The sequence below is a fragment of the Gavialis gangeticus genome, unplaced genomic scaffold (assembly GCF_001723915.1).
Source record: "Gavialis gangeticus isolate Ggan-Ray unplaced genomic scaffold, GavGan_comp1, whole genome shotgun sequence".
Lineage (NCBI taxonomy): Eukaryota > Metazoa > Chordata > Crocodylia > Gavialidae > Gavialis > Gavialis gangeticus.
Window position 1 is genome coordinate 49,009,537 of NW_017728996.1, and position 18,914 is coordinate 49,028,450.

Below are 18,914 nucleotides of genomic sequence, written 5' to 3' on the forward strand. Positions count from 1 at the left end.
CCTTTCCCCAACAACAAACCCACCAGCCCAACAATGGTCTCCAACCCTCTGGCTTGTAGTCCTGGCCACATGCATGCTGCTGCGCACATGCAAGGGGCATTTATTGGTCACATTTTCCCTGATGCAGCCAATAAAGAGCTGATTTCCAATACTGTCAGTTTTCCCTATACCAGTGCCAATCCAATATGGAACTGATTAGAGGTGCACCTCTAATATATATCCCATTTACACATCAGCAACAATTTATTCAGTCTATACAGAAGTTTTGTCCAATCCCATGATCTGACTTAGAAAAAAAGAGATTGGTGCTAGTGTCTCCACTGAACAATGGACTGTCTGTACTTTTAAAAAGTACAATTCCTGTGTTAGAGATAAAGTTATTCCTATTCATACAGGTCTAGTTCCATACTTTTTGTCTGAAAAAATATTTAGAACAGACAGATCAATTAATGATATGTGAAGGGTGACAGAACAATTACAATGTAATTGGCAATATAATTACCTCTGAATGAATTTAAAAAAAATGTTGGACTGGACTCCCAAATGCTAAAGTGGATTTTGAAATTAATTTTCCCTGCGACTAAAAATAAGTCTAGCTTATTTCAACTGTAAATTGGGAATAGTATTGGTCATACAGGCTTAGGGGCAAGATAGTTTGTGTTTATACAGTGCTCTGGGTATGTAAAGAGCATCAAGATAAGTATGTCAGTAAAAGTTTTAAATGCTAAGTTATCCCATGGAAAGTCAAACTCTGCTTTGCCATCTGGGCTGCAATTACTTAGGACCACCAAGAGCCAGCTGGGCTACCCGAAGTGCTATCTGTGCTTTAAAGATAAATTGTTACCGAAAGCCATTTTAATCAACCCAACTTCACTGAACAGGTACAGAAAATGATTTGGTGCTACAGCAGAATAACAAGCCTCAAGATGGATTTGGGCAGTGTTTACTAGTATTGAGAACTGCCAGTTCAGAAGAATCCATCACTGACAATTATCAGTACAGTACAGGCAGAGATCAAGGGTCTACTCCCTTTCCTCTTATTTTGGCACATGAAGGCTTATAAAAAGTGCTATTCTAGACCAGACCCAAAGTCAGCTACTCTAGTAGTACTCTCCCTCCCAAAGCAGCTGACATCAGATGCTTCAAAGGAAAGTGCAAGAACAAGAAGCAGGTGCAAGACGGTATGTCCCGTCCCACCCCTGCCCCATCTACCTCTGCTCTCAATGTGAAACAGTGAGAAGCTGGACAGCGCAGGCTTAAGCCGTTTCTAAGCAGCTGGGGGCCATATGCCACGAGGCAGCATTGGTAGGGGCTGTGGTGTGCACGCATGACCCCCTGCTGCATCACACGCCCCCGTGGGTGCCTCCTCCCACTGCTACACTGCACGCCGCAACTCCAACCCCACACGCCCCATGTGCCCCCAACCTCACACTCAGCTCTGTGCCCCACACCGCACCCTGCCACAGCAGCAGGGTACAAAGTGGAAGCTGGAGGATGGAGGAAGCACTCTGTAGCAGCCAGAACAATGTTATGGCAGCTGGTGCCAGGTGCAGGCCAGGGGCCGCCACAGGCAACCGGTGGGACCGCCCCAGCCCCAGGCTCTGGATGCAACATCCAGGGCTCCTCCCCACAGCGGTGGCACCTCCAAACCTTCTTGGCATCCAAACATCAGTCCTTCCTCAAACCTCATGACGCTTCTTTTCCTCACACGTGCCAACCTGCTTGGCTTTCTCAGCGCCCTGCATGGCTCACCCCAGAGCTCCTGCAGTTGCGGCAATGTGGGGAACAGATGCAGGCAGATGCTAACGGGGCCCAGTGACAGCCAGCACAAGCGGCTCCCTTAGGGCTGGCCCCCGTGAGCGCGAGGGAGGAGATGCTCCCCAGGCCGGACCCCTCCGAGGTGGGGGTTACGCGAACTCGGGGGGACAGGAAGGACCCTGGAGCCCGAGGAAGAAGCGAGGCTGCTGCAAGGCGCTGGCCGGGCTCCTTCACCCGAGCGGGGGGCCGTACACAAGCCTGAGCCCCAACGCCCAGGGCCACGGCCACCGCCAGAAGCCCTCCGCCCCGGGAAAGGCCAAGGCCAAGGCCAAGGCGGGGGGGGGGAGAGGGGCCACACCCGAGTCCCCCCGCTCGCTCCCCACCTCTCTCACCCGCTCCGTAGCAGCCCCGACGCACACCGGAAGCGTCGCCTGTCTGCCGCGGGGCGTCGTACCGTCACTTCCACCTCCGGCGGAACTCCAATCCTAGAGCACCACCCCCAACCCCCCATCAGCGCGATGGGGGAACGTTCTAGCCGCCAATCGGAGTTTAGAAAAACGCCAACGCCGCCTCATGGGCTCGAGAGAGCCGGGGTGCGCATGCGCAAGTGTCCACTGCCTCCGGGAGGGGCGGGGCGGGGCGGGGCGGGGCGTGGGGGGTCCCCGCCTACCGCGCTTAGTGTCAGCACCCCTCCCAGCCCCCAGGGAACCACGTGGCGCAGGGAGCCCTAATGTAGTGCAGACTCCATCACCTGCCATCCTGTGCTCTGTCTGTCAGGTGCAGAGGGCGTCGCTCAGTGCAGTAGGATCACCCTTCTCCCCTCAGTGGGCATCACTGTGTGCCCGTGGAGGGTGGCTGGCGCCGTGGGTGTGGAAAGGGCTGACGTCCGCCACGGGATGAGTGAGCCTGCCTGGCGCCAGCTGCTGGACTCAGCACCCTGGCAGCGGGGAGGGCACACCTGAAGGGCACACCTTCCCCAAGCAGGGGCTCCCTGGCTTCCACACAGACAAAGGAGCGGCCTCCTGGCACCTATGTGCAGGGCGGGGACTCAACCAAGCCTCCCACCTAAACACCACAGGGGCACCCACGTCTCCACAGACAAGGCGCCTCTGATTTAGTAGTCTCATTGCATAGCTACAAACGCAACACGTTTCTTGTAGCCCCGCGCTTTAGCAAGGCTGAGCTCGGCCTAGTGACTAAAATGGTCAGCTGCTATCTGGTGCCCTAGAAAACCATCACGTTAAGAGCAGAAGGCAGGGTGCTCATGTATTAGCCCATTACTCACTCCAAAAACAAGTCCACCCTACTTCCTTAAACGCTCCTTAGGCCTCATAAATTGCACCCTTCCTTTCCCATAACGTTGGATCACCACCTGTTCTATTAAAAGGATTTGTTTTCTAATCATGGCCGGGTCACACAGGCTGCCTTGGAAGTGATTTAAATGAAGCAAGGCAACATTTTTATTTTCATGGACACATTGACCTGTTAAAGAAGGGGATTTCATCCCCTGCTGCATTAGAAATAAAATGGGTTGGTCCTGCTTTGAGCAGGGGGTTGGATTAGATGTGATCTCCTGACATCCCTCCCAACCCTCCTGTTCTGTGACTCTCTATTACATCACCATTATTTTGGGACCCTGGCTGGACTGGGTTGACCATAAAACATGAGAAAGGGATATTCCTACTTGGGGCCATGAACTTGTGGGTCAAGAACACCAGTGTTTATTGATGTATTCAGTTTCATGAACTTATTATAAATGTGTTTGTGCCTGAAAGCTTGCAACGAAAACTTTTTTTTTTGGAAAAATCTTGGTCTAATAAGATATATCATCTCTACTACAAGTCCTAATTGCCTTTTCAGTACACATTTGAGGTTGTGCATTTATATGACCTGAATTCCATGTATAAGTGGGTACTGGGCACATCTACCAGCTGTTACACATTGGTTGGGTATAATTATTTCAAGCTTATTTGGCTGCTGTATCCGACTCCCAGATAGAAATGCAAGATTAGAAAATGCATTACAATTCTCTCTCACTCATGGACCAGTAAGTATCAGAAAATGAGTTTTTCGGTTGCCAGACATGCCCAACAAACACAACTTGGGTGCAGGAATAATCTGTCACATGAGCACACTGAGGAGCTGACCAGAATTAGAAACATTTTACCCCTCATTTTCCATCTCAATTTTGGAGAGGTATGGGTTAAACAGAACCCAGGTTTTGTTTAGATTTTGTTTTGCAGTATCAAAATCCCACTGATGACCTTGCAAAATGAACCCCAGCATTTGCTTATTACTTGCCTCTCATCTTTATATCGGATTTTTCTTTATAAAATTCCTGTCATCTCTCAGTTTCCCTTCATTTTTACTAAAATCAACCTTTTGATTGACGGAGTCAGGAAAATGACCATATTTTGTTTTGCTCATAATTTTCTAAAGAAAAAAAAGCTGTACACTTTAGTTGTGAACTTGCTGATCTTGCCAATTTAAAACTGAGCTTCCGACTGTATAAAGAACAAAATGATTACAGTAGCTGAATTAACAGTGGTAGTAAAGGTCATTGTGGAATAGATTCTCTGACCTTCTAAGGGGCACATTATTTCATCTAGCCATTTAAGAAAGTGATTGCAGAGACACCATCCTCCAGCTGATTTAATGAAATGCCCATATGCTACATATAGTTTAGTGATGCACTGTATTCCAGATGCATAATTCTATATGCCCTAATTCCTATTAAACTATCTTCCATTTTGGAATATTTTTTTCTGTCAAGTAATTCAAATCTTAATCTCTTTATATTTATTTTCTTTAGTTGACTTCCCATCACCCTCTCAGTGCAAGGAACTAGGGTATGATTTCTGTAGCATTTTTGTTTAAGTTTAAGCAGCAAACACTTCAGGCAGTAATCAATGTTTGCTCTGTATATAGTACTTAATGAATTGTTTGACCAGCTGTAAGAAAAAAAAAATCCAAAATATTGTTTTTAAATTAGTAACTGTTTGGGTTAGTGAATCATTTGCTAATTCATCCCAATTTTTTTGCAAATGGACTTGTGAACTGTTAGGGTGGGTTGTCTGAAAATCTGTTTTCTTCAATTTCTAATCCATTTATGGAGCTGTTAGTCCATAAACTGCAAAACTTTACTTTGCCACTAGCCAAAGGCTTATGCACCATTTTACATGGTCAGAATAAGACTTCTGTGGTTGACTTCAACAGACATTCTTCCCAGAAGTACACTTCACTTTGAGAGAGGAATGGGCTTTCTGGCATGCATTTTCAGTTGAAAAACCAAATCGCACTAATCATGAAGCTAAGCTAGCTGAGAATTCTTGGAGCAGGCAATTAAAAGTCTTGCCTCTTCAGCAAGGGAGACATTACTGAAATATTCAAGCTTTGCTATTCAACTAGATGTAGAACCAGAAAAACTAAAAAGCCTAGAAGTTATGGACTTGTGATATCCAAGAGTAATTTCCAAGCATCACTGCATGGATGCTACTTTAATTATACATAGGATCTCATTTCCTGCAGCACAGTAGAAGCAGCATTTCCCATTCTTTATACTGAAAGGGAATGTTCACTGCCTGTTTGAGGCAGCAGGTGCTTTTGCTGAAGCAGCATCTGCTTTAACAAGTTTAGTGGCTTTGTCTTGTTAGAGAACTCATATGTGTTCTGAACAAGTCCGTACTCAAGTGCTAATTAATTTGTACTAATTATTTTCAAGTATGATAATTCTATCAACCGGTAGGTTTAAGAAGTAGTGCATATATAATTGTATCCACAAAATTACGTGCAAAGTGAACAGCAAGGTTGCTTATGCAAGATCCCTAGAACTGTATGCACAAAGTTAAGTATGTATTTAAGTGCATGGGAGAAAACAGATTCCCACTGGTTCTTCTCCGTGTAGCCTGGTGGTTGATGGCTTGAGAATGGTATTTCAAGGTTTGCTTTTTGGGAATTGGCCAACCGTAGTCACGCAATCCACCTGTACAGCCAAATTCCAGTCACTAGTATGTTGTGTCCATTTTGAAAAGGAAGTTATGAAAGGAGCTAAAGTAACAGTACCCAAAAATACAGAAATAGAGAAGTGAAGTTGCAGTCTAGAAACACGTGCATCATTCAGGGGGAGGCTGTTTCAGTACTAGACGGGAAAGCGTGAATAAGTCTCTGAGAAGCTAACATACTCTAAGAAGGATCATGTTAAAAAGAAATTGCCCCTCAACTATGGACAAAGATGTTTTGCACTAACAGAGTACTATAGTCTTACTCCTGATTTTCATGCAAGTAGGAACTGGATGGGGACATGGCTCTGATCCACCAAGGGTCAAAAATTTCTCACTGATGGCAGTAGGCACTGATTTAGGCTTGAATATAGTTAAAATCCCCCTATGCATAGACAGAGCCTGATCCTGCTTTGTTGAGATCTGTAAAGCAGGCAGTAGGTTAATCTGGATAGAAAATGTCTATGCCAAAACCTTGAAAAAGAAGGAAAGAGCAATAAATTGTCACTGATGCTATTAACGTTTTTCCTATGGCACATAGGTACAAAGACAAAATTGGAAGCATCTCATTTTTTTATTAGGGTTTATTATCTCAGATTTTTCCACATGTAGTCCTTAGAGACTATATGAAAATGTTTCATACATACAGCATTGCACACAGTACAAAAATAAGCAAGCAGTGTGTGTTCATTTATAGTTAAAATATAGCTACAGTATTTGCATTCCTACAATCTTTACCTTTATTAGTCTGAATAGATACATCTCTATTGCAAGTTCTCTTTAAAACCATTAAAAAAGGCAGCAATATGTAAATGGAAGGCAAGTAGTCTTTTATTTCCCCTTTTATTGCCATCTTCCCTTTATTGTCTTTACTTTGGACTTATGATTTTCATAAGGCTTACTGCTTAATGTAATTAGTAAAAATACCCCAAATTCATGAACAACAGCACCAAGATGTTTGATGTGGACTAACAGCATTGTTGTTTACAAGTATCCAGACAACTCAGTTCTATTAATGACAACTGGCAATTCATTCACAAGTCAGTTCAATCATAGAATCATATCATAGAATCCTAGAAGTCGGGTCGGAGGGACCTTGTAAATCTGCAAGTCCAACCCCCTGCCTGGGCAGGAGAAAAAACTGGGCTCAATGAATGATCATGCTCAAGATAATTACTTCAGGAAGAAGCAGCACCATGCAACTTAGCTGACTAACCACACACCAGTGGATATTTACCTCTACTTCACTGAAGTCCTCAAACATAGGATTTCACACTACAAGTTGCACTGAGAGAGCACAAAAAGTGAATTTCCACATTGCAAACTCTTTTTGCTTTTAACTCCACATGCTAACAGCTCATTGTTTCAAACTCATGCAACTATTTGTGAGAAAGCTGGTTAAAAAGTTTCTCAAAAAACTTGAGGCAAAAGGAGATGATGCATACATGATAGCTGTTCTCATATGCCACGTATCCGATTTGATCATGAATAAAAGAACTTGCACAGCAGTAGCCAATTGGTAACATTTCAGAGACAATCCCTGGTACTTTAGAGTGACAGCTACTATTATTGCTTATTCCAAACTAAGGCACATATTAAGGCTACCAATCATGACAGTGGTATTATCTGGGACGTTGAAACACTACCCAGTGTTAAGACCTCCCACAAGACCAGCAGTTATGATCAAAGGACCTTGGTATAATCTTTGTTGTGTTTATATGGGTAACAATAATGAAGTTAGTTAATTGAGGTGTGAGAAGCCAGTACAAGGCAAGCTCCTCAGGGCATAAGGGCTGGCAAATCCTGCCTAATGAGTCATCAACAATACTCTTTATCTGCTGTTATGCACAAGCTCTCGGAAAACATTAGATATGTACAAGCCCCCAGTGAATTAGCACAGAGAGATAGCCCCTGTTTATTCCATATTGCTTTCCTGTAGAGAGGATGTCAGCCCTCAAATGGTCTTGGCGATTCCAGAAGGCAAACTCCATGTTCTAAAATGGTATGTCCCGTTTCACGTCCCAGCAGCAAGGAAGTACAGCTCACTCAAAGCTTTTATTTGGGAAACGTTGCTTAACCTGGAAGTGCTCACACTTCTTGTGCTTCATGGTCAGTCCATATTGAGGTGTTATGTCTACCTTCTGTCCATCACATATGCTGAACTCTAGTTGCTGGAGCAGTGTGGCCAAGAAGAGAAACATCTCCCACTTGCCAATGGACTCACCAATACACCTCCTCTTCCCCAAGCCAAATATCAGCACTTTGTCACTCTCCATCCTATTAATTTCTGTCCCTTCAGCATTGAGGAAACGCTCTGGGTTGAAAGCAGATGGCTCTTTCCAAAGTGTTCTGAAACAAAAGAGGGGAGACACCTGAGAATGCCGTTGTATCAATCCTTGAAGCAGTAACTAGAAGTCAAGCATCTCAGCTGGGATAGCCTCAGGACAGAGAAACATTGGATACTACAGTTAAACACTGCAAAAGCCTTTACCACTCAGTGGCAGCCTTACCATCAATGCAAGATTCTGCAAGTCAAGCCACATTAAATTGCCTGTTGCATGCAAGCAGTAGCTAGTTTTCCAGACTCAGTCCGCATTACCCCCTTGAACAGCTGTGCAACTACCAATGTTGAATTTAAAATTATTGGATAGGGACCAGAGACCAGACAACCTCAGCAGAAGGGAGACCAAGTGAATGGACTCAATCTAAGAAAGAAGAGTTAACACTGGATGTCTCAATTTGAGGCCTTTATGGCAGAACCAATTGCTCTTCAAGATCTGACCCACTCTAACCTTTACTCCTATGGGTGCAGGGCTAGTCACATGAATAGTTCCAATGACTTCATACATGATTCACTGCTCAAAGGAGTAAGTTATTCAAAGGCTGGCCCATTAGTAGGAAGGAACCCATTTTGCTTCTGTTCCAGTCAGTGCAACAGACTTACAGGGTCGGATAAAGCTTTAAAAAACTTTCTTCAGAACTGTGCTATTCATGCATGCAGATATCTTGGATGCAGTATTCTTGAGCTTGTTTTTTTAAGTGTGAGACCACATCTGGCTTAAATAATTCTTTTACTGGTAAACCTGGATTAGCTGCTCCCTGGAAGCCATGATTTTGCAAGGCCCAGTAGGAGCACATTCAATATAGTACTATCGTAAGTGGATGGGGTAAAGCAGAGACCCAGATTTGAATGCTTAAAAAAGCCGCCTACTTTGGACCCCAATTCTGTGCCTACTTAAAAGGCTGATTTTTAGGAGGAATTTCAGGTCAACTGAATTATTCTCATTTAAGTAAGAGAACTGGACTTATTATTTAGTGGCCACATAGAAATTTCTCAGAGAAGAGTGCTTTTCCCCTGAAACGGACACTTCAGCCTGCTTACAATCTATACCTACTGACCAATATGATGTACCATATTGCTCAGAATCCTGTGCAGTCATTTGTACCTCACCTAGACTTCTCCTATGTTTTAAAAGTGCATTTGACTATGTTGAGTACCAAGCAATTACATTTAAATCAGAAGAATAGTAGCTTAATATACTTACTCATCATGGTTGACTTGCCATTGGTTGATGAATACACAGAGGTTTTTAGGGATGTAGTAGCCATTCAATGATGTATCTTTAGTTGTGCTGAAAGAAATTGAGGGAGCACTGGGTTTTAAAAGTGGCATGTCTCCTTTCAGTTCTAGAGAAGCTTTTAAATTTTTAGATCTCATCTACATCCGCAGTGACTTATTATCCATGCATGTCTAGATAAAGATGGGTAGTTCCAAGTATTATTAGCTAATGGAGACAATTATAAAGCTCACTTTCAGGAACTGAAAACCTCTAGAAGTGATCATGCAAAACTACATCTCTCAAGGAAGAGAGGAAATATTAGGAAACTAAGCAAGGTCATCAAGATCTATTCAGACAACACTGCTGGGAGGTCTGAAGTGAAGCTCTTCAACCAAAGGCCATAACCAACCAAACTTGGGATTCAATAGCTGGAAGAAGATCAGCAATAACGGAGCTGTACAAGTACCAATCCCAAGTGTTAGGCAATGAAATCTACAGCAGCTGAGGGATGGACAGGGCCACAGGCATGATTTAAATAAGTGACTCAACATTTGCTTGGGGTACTTTCCCCACCCCAACTACCCATCTCAATAAGGAGATTCTTTTTGTACTATTTACACAGTGGAGTGTGGGTTATTTGGCTTCATATCTGGAAGGGTTACGGCGATAAGAGGGTAAGAAATCCACTGGGGTTAGTCAGAAGACCATTCCCATGGAGAACTCAAAAAGACGCAAGTCAAGATGGTCAAAGCATCACCTTACCAGTGAGGAATTGTGAAGGGCACAAAGGAAGAATGCCTGAACGTCTCCAGTATAAAGGCCTCGAGGTATGGCAGCATGAGTCGGTCCGACAGCCTGGGTCTCCTCTCTCTGCCAATGGTCTGATCTACAAGTTGGGAAGGAGAGGGATGTTGATTGAGAGGCCTTTAAAGAGAGATATTACTACTTTTTAAAACTTTAGGGCGGGGGGAAGAATCTTTACCCAATTCATTCTGAATCTTCTTCTGAATGTCTGGATATGTTACAAGGTACACAAGACTCCAGGACAGGGCAGTTGTCACAGTATCAAAACCTGGATAGAAAAAGGGGAAAGTATTTAGTTGCCAAGTGGAGACAAATGAAAGGATATAGCCCTGACTTGCTAGTAATTTCTTAGCCAAATTTCACAGCTTACTAAATATTCACGTTTGTGCCATTTCAATAGCAAGGCTGATCAGGAAGTCACTTGCTAAGGTTAATCCTCAAAAGAGTAGCTATTCCACAACTTCGTCATCTCAAGACACCCAGAAGCCCAGGGGTTCTAGTTCACACCCATTTACTCACTTTATCAGCTCAACTCCAGATTGTCAGCACTGAACCGCAGTACGCCTGGAATATGGGTTTCACTGTTCCTGCTTTTTCAGGTTGAATGTCTTAAGAATTTTTTTTTCCAACTTTTTAAAGTTGGTCTAATAAAATATATCAGATTCACTCAAAGAACCTTGTCTGCCTTAAGAATTTAATACCTTCATAGTTTCTCTTTAAAACACTCATTGATTGATAGTGGGTCTGAATGAATTAGAAGACAGAAAAAAATCTGGAACCCTGTGCTTTTGAATGGAAGCATTCTTACCAGCTCCAAAAAGATCATTGACAAGGTTGACAATCTTTTTCTCAGGGAGCTGAATGTTAGCATTCACATCCATTTTTTTATCCTGACAGTGTTCAATCAAAGAGTCAGTGATATCACGGATGTGGCTCTGAAATAGAAGAATACAGAGAATGTAAATGGTACCAAAATCCAGAACATTAAGTCAGTTAAACTAGACTAATCTACTCGTAAAAGTAGGAAAATTGATTATGTTACTGCCACAGATGTGGATGTTTTCAGTTTTACACTGTGTATTCAGAAACTTAAAATTTACTTTTTTTTTTTTTTTTTAAATATACCAAGCCCTTAGATAACAATACTATTTATTCTCTCTCATTTTAAGGTCTGTAGCAGCTAAGCTAAATCTTAGATGAATAAAAATGATAATGAATTGGAAAAAATGCAGTAGTAGCAATAGTAAAATATATAAAAATAATATTTGGGGACACTGATTACAATAACATATAGTGTGGTGCTTGACTAGCAGAGTTTCTATGGGATAAATTCCCTTTAGCAAAACACTGCTACATTGTGTGCACTGATCTCAAACTGTTTCTGTGAATATTTGTTTGCCAGCCAGAAGGTAAAAGACAAGTCACCTAACAGACAATAAAGGGCAAGAAGAGAACGCAAATGAATTGCCTCTGAGTGTTTACCTTATCAAAGGTAGTGTAATGTTCCTTAACAATCTTATGCACAAAAGCACTGAACCTCTTATTGAGATCTTTGAAGATCTTCATGGGACGGCTTGGGAAATACTGGAGTATGGGGATGAAGTCTGCTGGGTTCCCAGAGGCAGCCACATCCCCAAACTCATTGTTGAGGCTGACCAGACTTAATAACTCCTGGTCATCATGGCTGTAACGCTTGCCAAAACATATGCCACAGATGACATTGGCCACAGAGATCACTGCGTACCGGTAGGCATCAAAGCTCTTTTTCTCTTTCATCTGTTGCAGTAACTTTGTGATTAGGTAGTCAGCTTCTTTGAAGACATGTTCTTCTAAGAGGCAGGTAGAGGAGGCAGTGGGGCTGGGCGAGACTGAGAAGGTCTTCAGGGCATTCTGGGCTAGCTTTCTGCGGGCTCTCCACACCTCCCCTGAATCACTGCTGAATGTCAAACTCTGGCCATCCCCAATGTAGCGAAAGCTGCAGAGATCGGGTCGTCCCATGAAGTCTTCTGCTTGCTTCACCAGGGCTTGTCTGATGGTGTTTAACCCACTCAGGACTAGCACTGGTGTAGTGCCAATTCGTATCTGCATCACGTCTCCATACTTCTGGCTCATCTGAGTCAGTGACAGGTGTGGGTTCCTTCCCAGCTCCAACACATTGCCTATCAGAGGGTATCCCCTTGGTTCAGGGAGTCTCTTCAGCCCATGTGGGATCTGTTGCTGGAAGGATCTAATGACAGTGAACACCAGGAGAAAAACAGCCAAGGCAATAAGAATTTCTGTGACTGAGAAGATGCCTTGGCTTCCTAGCAGTGACATTGCAGTCTTCATCTTCCTGGGTCTGATAACAAGAGAAAGGGATGAGCAAAAAGGTAAAACCCAAGCAGCACTTCTAGTTTTGAGGCACTTATTTAAGGGTTACTTCATAGAACTAGGAAACCCAGCTCCTAACTTTGATTCAGATACTCACTTTGAGACCTTAGGTCATTTTAATTCAGATGAAATTCTGACACCTTTGCTCAGATTGTGATGTCCTAAACTCTAGTATGTCCTACTGATCCCCTAGCCCTTTATCCCTTGCATGCGTCTTGCATTTATAACTACAGCAAACTTCCTTTTACATATAACCCCCCCCAAAAAAGCATAAGATATGAAATCTGTTACTTTCTAAACTTTATTTACTATGCACACTGACAGATTTTCCAGAGACAGGGTCTTTGTAACTCCACTAAACAATTTACATTGACAATTTTATACACATTCAGCATCCTTTTCAAGGTGCAGCTCTGAATCTCATTGGGGAAACCCACTTCCCAGAAACTAGTTGCATTTAGACCAGGTTTTAAATAACCAAAAGCAAGAAGAGATACAGACCACCTTCATTTTACTCTTGCACAAACCCAGGACTTTAATACTTTGCACCAATTTTACACATGTAAAAGTCCTTAAGGATGGAAGAGCATTTTACATGAGACAGGTCAAAATCTCATCACCTTACCTAAATAGCTAGTCAAGGGGCCATCAACTCCAGAACACTTCACTATGGTTCACAAACAATTCATGCAGGGTTTTCCCCAGATTTTCTATGGACAGCTCCATTACATGCCATTTCTGGAGTAGAACATTTTACTTCTGCAACACTAAACCACTATTTACTACGAAATAGAAGATGCCTTAAAGACTTGACCTTACACAAGGGAACTCCCAAAATAGAGAACATATGCTGTACTTTGGCCCCAACACTGGCAGCTCTAGCCTTTTTGAAAAATACCACAAAGAAAGAATGTATTTAAGATTTCAGTTTTAAGCATCACCTGGAAGAGAAAGATAGTATTACTAGGAGCTCTGAACCACCTCTAGAATGATTGCACTATATTTTTTGGCAGAGAGGCAGACTTCTGAGGAGAGGCTGAGGGAACTGGGCTTACTTAGTCTGGAGGAGAGAAGACTGAGGGGGGATTTAATAGCAGCCTTCAGCTACCTGAAGGTGGTTACAAGGAGGATGGAGCTAAACTGTTCTCAGTGGTGGCAGATGACAGAACAAGAAGCAATGGTCTCAAGTTGCAGCAAGGGAAGTTTAGGTTGGATATTAGGGGGAAAAAAAAAATCTCAGTAGGGTAGTAAAGCACTGGAACAGGCTACCCAGAGAGGTAGTAGAATCACCATCTTTAGAGGCTTTTAAGACAAAGTCTTGTCTGGGATGATCTAGTTGGGGATGGTCCTGCTTTGAGCAGGGGGTCAGACTAGACGACCTGCTGAGGTCCCTTCCTACCCTACTTTTTGGATTCTACGAATCTCACCTAAAAAACAATGCAGTCCTGCTTTGTCAAGAATCACTACTATATCCTCTGCACACCTCTCAAAAATGGGAATACTACATGAGTTGTAATCTTCCTCCAGTGGAGCTTTTGACCTGTAGCTACTGCACCAGTGCACGCTAGTTGCAGGATCAGGCAGATATTCCTATCAAGTGGGTTTTATTTCAGACACAATAGACCGTATCAGTTCCAAAGAGCACTTTCATGGATGCATCAATGAAAGCATGAGCCATAAAGGCTGGCAGAGAAGAGGGAGTGCCTCCCACTTTCATTGACAGTGAAGTGGAAACTAGTGAATGAAGGAATCCAGTCCAGATTTTTAGCCTCTCCTTCTTGGAGAGCGAGACCTCTACCTGTTCATTCACTAAGAACAGGGGAGAAGGAGAGTGCTTTCAGGAGAAAAGAGCTCATCTTAAAGAGGTGTGAAAGAATCACCAGGATTTATGTTCATCCCAGGATTAGGCAGAAAAAAACCTGCCGTCCTGATTGTTATGGGGAAGGGACCTGTTGGAGATTAGGAGATTTCAGCCTTTACAAGCAAGCTAAGCAGTTCCTAGGGAAGACACAGTTGCCACCTCTGCCCATAAGCATCTGGGATAAGAAGTCATCCACTCAGCGCTTTAACTTTCAGCCCATTCAGACCAAACCCTCCAAAATGCTTTAGAGGAAGAAGGTGGACTACACAAGTGCTTTACCAGACACCTTGCCCATTTCTGTCCTCTGCGAGATGGGAGGCAAGACACGCCAAAGACCCTGCCCCATCCTCTAGTCCTTCCTGATGAGCAGAGATTGGGGCCTTAACCTGACAGCCAGCTGCTCCCACCACATCCCGGTGAAGACAGAACCAGGCTACCCAAAGATCCTGCTCCTCCGGGAGAAGATGGCCCCACTTCAAGGAGCCAGTCGGCAGGAGACTTAAGGGCTGGGTCCTGCCTGCTGTGATGTTCAAGAAGAGCAAGACCTGCCTCTCCATTATTCCCCTCCAAAAGAAGTGAGTGTGAGATGCTCCCTCATTCACCTGAAGTGCAGGAGAAGACTGGAGCTGCTTGGGCTGGGGGAGGAAGGAGCTGCCCCCTGCAAAGGGGCTGGGGCTAAGCCCCCACCCCAGGGGGCCAGTCCCTCTCGGATGCCGTTGGCAAAGACGGATTTGCTCCACGCTCCCCTGAGAAACCCCACCCCACGGGATGGTCTGCAAGGACAGGCTTCTCCCCATCAGCCCGGCTGGGGAAAGCCTTGCAGCCCCGCGGTACCTGCGCGAGTGCGGCCGGGCGGGGAGCCGGGGTGCGCAGCCAGGTGCCTCGTGCCGCTGCCAGGTGGCTTCGCCTCTCCAGCACCTGGGCGCCGTGCCCCTCTGCCCGCTTTATATGCGCCTCCGAGCCTCCCGATTGGCGGAGCATCCCCCGTCACGTGGCAAAAAAAAAAAGTCTGAGCAAAAAAAAAAAAAAGAAAAAAAATCCCCGTGGCTCCGGCTCCCGTTGCGGTGAGGACGGGAAGAGAGCGCGGCTCGAGCCTCTTTCGGCTCGCCAGGAGCGGGGCCCTGAGGGGAGCAGGGGAGACGCCCGGTAGCGGAGGCTGCACTGCGGCGCATCCCCCGAGCGCCAGGAGCGGGGCCGTGCCCTTCTCCCCGCTCCTACCTGGGCTCAGGCTGCCCCCCTCCCCGCGCTTGCTGCATGCGATGGTACTGCCGCCTGTCCTCCTGGGGGCCCGGACCCTGATGGGGAGCCGCACGGGCCCCGGGACCCAGCGGGGTCCACGGTGCCCCCGTGCCCCGAGCCGCCCAGGGCACCCCCCTTACCACCCCGGGGGTCCTGGCAGCGCCCGCCATTGAGAAGTGTCCCGGCCTGGTGTCTCCCCCGGCCCGCGCGCAGAGCTCGCCCCCGAGATCGGGGTGGGACTGGCCTCCAAGACAGGAGGCTTTGCACAAAGCCACTGCTCTGCATCGCGGGCACGTGGGGCAGCCATGGGCATGGGCATGGGCATGGGCATGGGCATGGGCGGGCAAGGAGATCTGGGCCCCCGGGTAGGGACCGTGCAGGGGCTGGAGCCCCCTGGGCATGGGGGCAGGAAGATCCAAGCCCCGGGCAGGGAGCATGCAGCTGGTGCCCCCGGGTACAGGGAGGCGAGGATGACATGAGAAGCTCTTGGGCTGCATTTCATCGCTTTCCCGGGCAAACCAGCGGGGAGAGATTGGCGAGGAGCGGGGTGCTGCTGCAAAGACCCACGTGTGTGTGTGTGCGGGGCCCGATCCCCGGGATGCTGGTCCCTTGGGAGCCCGGGGGAGGCAGGATCGGGCCCCTGGCCAGCCCTGCTGTGGGGGGAGGGGGGTGATGAGTTGCCCTCCTCCCCCCACATTGCCCCGGGCTGTTTGCGAGGCGAGGGGCCGGCGCCTGCTGCAGCCACTCGGCTCCGGGGATCGCGTGAGAAGGGGCCGGGATGTTTAAACTCTCAGGACAAACCTGTCCCGCCCTGGTCACTCAGTCACGCTATGGGAGGGCTCTTAAAGGGGCAGCGCGCCCTGCTGCACAAGCCTCCCGGCGCTGCTCTGCAAGGGGTTGTGCTGGGGGGCATGGCAGAGGCAGAGGCAGGTGTGTTGGCAGCACGGGGCAGCCCTAACCCATCCATGCCCCAGGAACAACCAGCTCCCCGCATGCATCTTCCCAGTACAGCTCCAGTAAGGATGTGGGGGCACCTCAGGGACCCAGCCACACACCCCTCTACCTACCTCTTAGCCTGCAAGCAGCATGGCAGCCCATGCCAGTGCTGATGCCCCCCTCCCTATGCCATAAGGAGGGTGGGGAGGGGGTCTTGAGCAAGCTGGGGCACCCCTCTGCAGGCAGGAAATAGAATTAAAGAGAAGGACAGGAGGCACTGGCACAAGGGGAAAGAAGAGAAAGACAGAGACCTGCAGAAAGCAGTGAGCCCCTGCCCCTGTTGCTGCCACCCAGGCTTCTTGTCTGAAAGCCCCAGTGACCATGGGTGGCACCACCTCTTCAAGAAACAGCTTGTGGCTCTAGGAGCTCTTAAGTGGGCTGCATGAAGATACATGCATCTCTTTAGCAAGATCCCTGCCACCTTTTTTTTTTTTTGGCTTAGAGGGTGATACTCTGAAGGGACCCCCTGTACCCTCATGCCCTCCAACACTGCTTAGCCCAGCTGAGCCCTCCAGGGCTGTACAGTCCCGAGGAAAAAGAGACCAGAGCAAAAGCATTTGGTCCTTAAAGAGGGGCAGGGGACCAGGTTGTAGGGTGGCTCAGTGAAGGTGGGTTCAGGCAGCAGGGTGTGTTCAGCTGCCTGCGGCTCAGCTGAAGCTGCCTGGCACGCAAGGCTGTCCTCATTAACCCCAACAGCCAGGAAACAAGCAGCCCTGCCTGGGCTTGGCAGAAGCTGTGAACTGCAGTTGGCACGAAGGGAGCTGCTGATCCAGCTTTTGAAAGAGTTTGGGCCAGGGGGTAGTTTTGTCTCCTTCCTTCTCCTATAGTTATAGTCTATACAACACCTGTATAGACTATAACTTTCCAAGGTAGAAAACTGACCAGGCATCACCCAGTTAGGGCCGGTAACAAAGTCTATGGCCCTTGCACTTTCTCTATAGTGTAATGACCGAGGGAGAACTGTGGAACAGCAGGTAAAGGATCTATGGTCATTCTTTCCAGTCATTTAAAGCACAGGTCCAACCCCCATTTTAGGTCATGAAATAACCTACAATGCTAAGAATGCAGACTAAGTATACGAAGACATGTGCACTGATGCATGCCTCTGACACCAGTAAGTGTATCTCTGATTTTACACCTTTGTGAATCATTATTTGTAGAGCACCAGCTGTTTACTACCTACTTTGTAGACAGGCATGAAAACAAGGTCTCTGACTCAAACAGTCTACCATGCAAGTGGCCAGCTAAACAGGACAGAAGCACCTTTGTGCCTATGGAAGTGGCTTCACCTCCTATCACTTATATGAATTCTCTACAAATCCCACAACGCTACACTGAATGGACAGACAGAACAATTTATGTAAGCGCCTGGGAAATTAAGCGTAAAGCAGTATGTCTGTTATGCATTTTGAGTTGCAGGCATACACATTCACATTGATTGTGCATAACACAGCCACGTGACTTTATCTGCCTGCTGAGAGACCAAGTCTTGCTTAACCAGCTGATTTCAGTCTGTGTCAAGGTGAGAGGCTTTGCGGATAGGAGGAAAGAAGTGGGTGCAATAGCTAGACTTTAGGTGATGATTTTTACAGTTTTCCAAGGCATTGTGAAGAGTATGATAAATGGTTGACTGGGTAATTGTGCTCAAAGAGTAGCTGTAAAGATTGGGTTGTGGGCAGTCTGGCTTAATGGCTAGGTCAGTGGGAAGGGGCAGGTGACCCACAGGTTGAGTCAGGGGATCAAAAGTCAGGAACTAAATAATTACACCCAAGAGCTGAGTCCAAATCACAGGTCAGGTCAAGGTTGAGGAGCCAGAAGCTGGTGCTGAAAACAGGAGCCAAGAACCAGAGCGGAAGTCAATGTATGCTAAGGGTCAGATCCAAAAATAGGGCGAACCAAAAGCCAGAGACCAAGTTAGCAGATCCAAGGGGGAGTATCCAAAAAGCCAGAGTCCAGGAACAGAGTCAAGCAGAGTCAGGAGTCAGAGAACAAGGAGTATGAGATCAGAGAAGCTTATCAGAGCAGACCTTCAAAAGAATGGTTGGGTTGCTTGCAGCCTGCTGACACAGCTAGAACTAGGTAGAGAGACTGCTTTCCCCACAGGGGCATAACTAGGGCAGGGAGATAGGTGCAACCCCTTGTAGATGCCAACAGAGGAAAGGGAGGGGGAAGCAGCAAAAAACCAAACAAACCCCAAACCAACCCCCGCCCCCAACTTTTGCAGCAATAACAGTAGCAACAAGTAGACATTACCACTACCCCTATGTGCATCAGCCACCCTTGACATCCAGATGTATTGTAACATTGCTGTCTCCCCCAACAGCCAGT

At 46.4% G+C, this 18,914-nt stretch overlaps 2 protein-coding genes across 2 annotated transcripts in view; both read right to left on the reverse strand.

The window, feature by feature from the left end:
• The window catches only part of EDC3 (enhancer of mRNA decapping 3), a 51,563-nt gene extending 49,308 nt beyond the window's left edge, over positions 1–2,255 (reverse strand). Inside the window, exon 1 of the mRNA XM_019504465.1 lies at positions 2,151–2,255. The gene's annotated coding sequence lies outside the window, so the exon portion shown is untranslated. The remainder of the gene's footprint in view (positions 1–2,150) is intronic.
• Positions 2,256–7,593: 5,338 nt separating this feature from the next.
• On the reverse strand, positions 7,594–15,192 carry LOC109288748 (cytochrome P450 1A5). Its single transcript, XM_019504466.1, has 7 exons — positions 15,186–15,192; positions 11,603–12,452; positions 10,929–11,055; positions 10,299–10,388; positions 10,079–10,202; positions 9,302–9,388; positions 7,594–8,105 (listed from the first exon to the last, which is right to left on the reverse strand). The coding sequence occupies exons 2-7, from the start codon at positions 12,446–12,448 to the stop codon at positions 7,799–7,801; spliced, it is 1,581 nt and encodes a 526-aa protein (XP_019360011.1). The 5' UTR covers positions 12,449–12,452; positions 15,186–15,192; the 3' UTR covers positions 7,594–7,798.
• Between the last annotated feature and the right edge of the window lie 3,722 nt (positions 15,193–18,914).

Bases quoted from the DNA above. Each gene is read 5' to 3' on its own strand.
- LOC109288748 (XM_019504466.1), bottom strand. From the start codon at position 12,448: ATGAAGACTGCAATGTCACTGCTAGGAAGCCAAGGCATCTTCTCAGTC. The intron at 11,056-11,602 runs GTAAACACTCAG...CTTCTATTTCAG, and splicing joins ATTACACTACCTTTGATAAG to AGCCACATCCGTGATATCAC. The intron at 10,203-10,298 runs GTAAAGATTCTT...CCCAACTTGTAG, and splicing joins GAAGATTCAGAATGAATTGG to ATCAGACCATTGGCAGAGAG.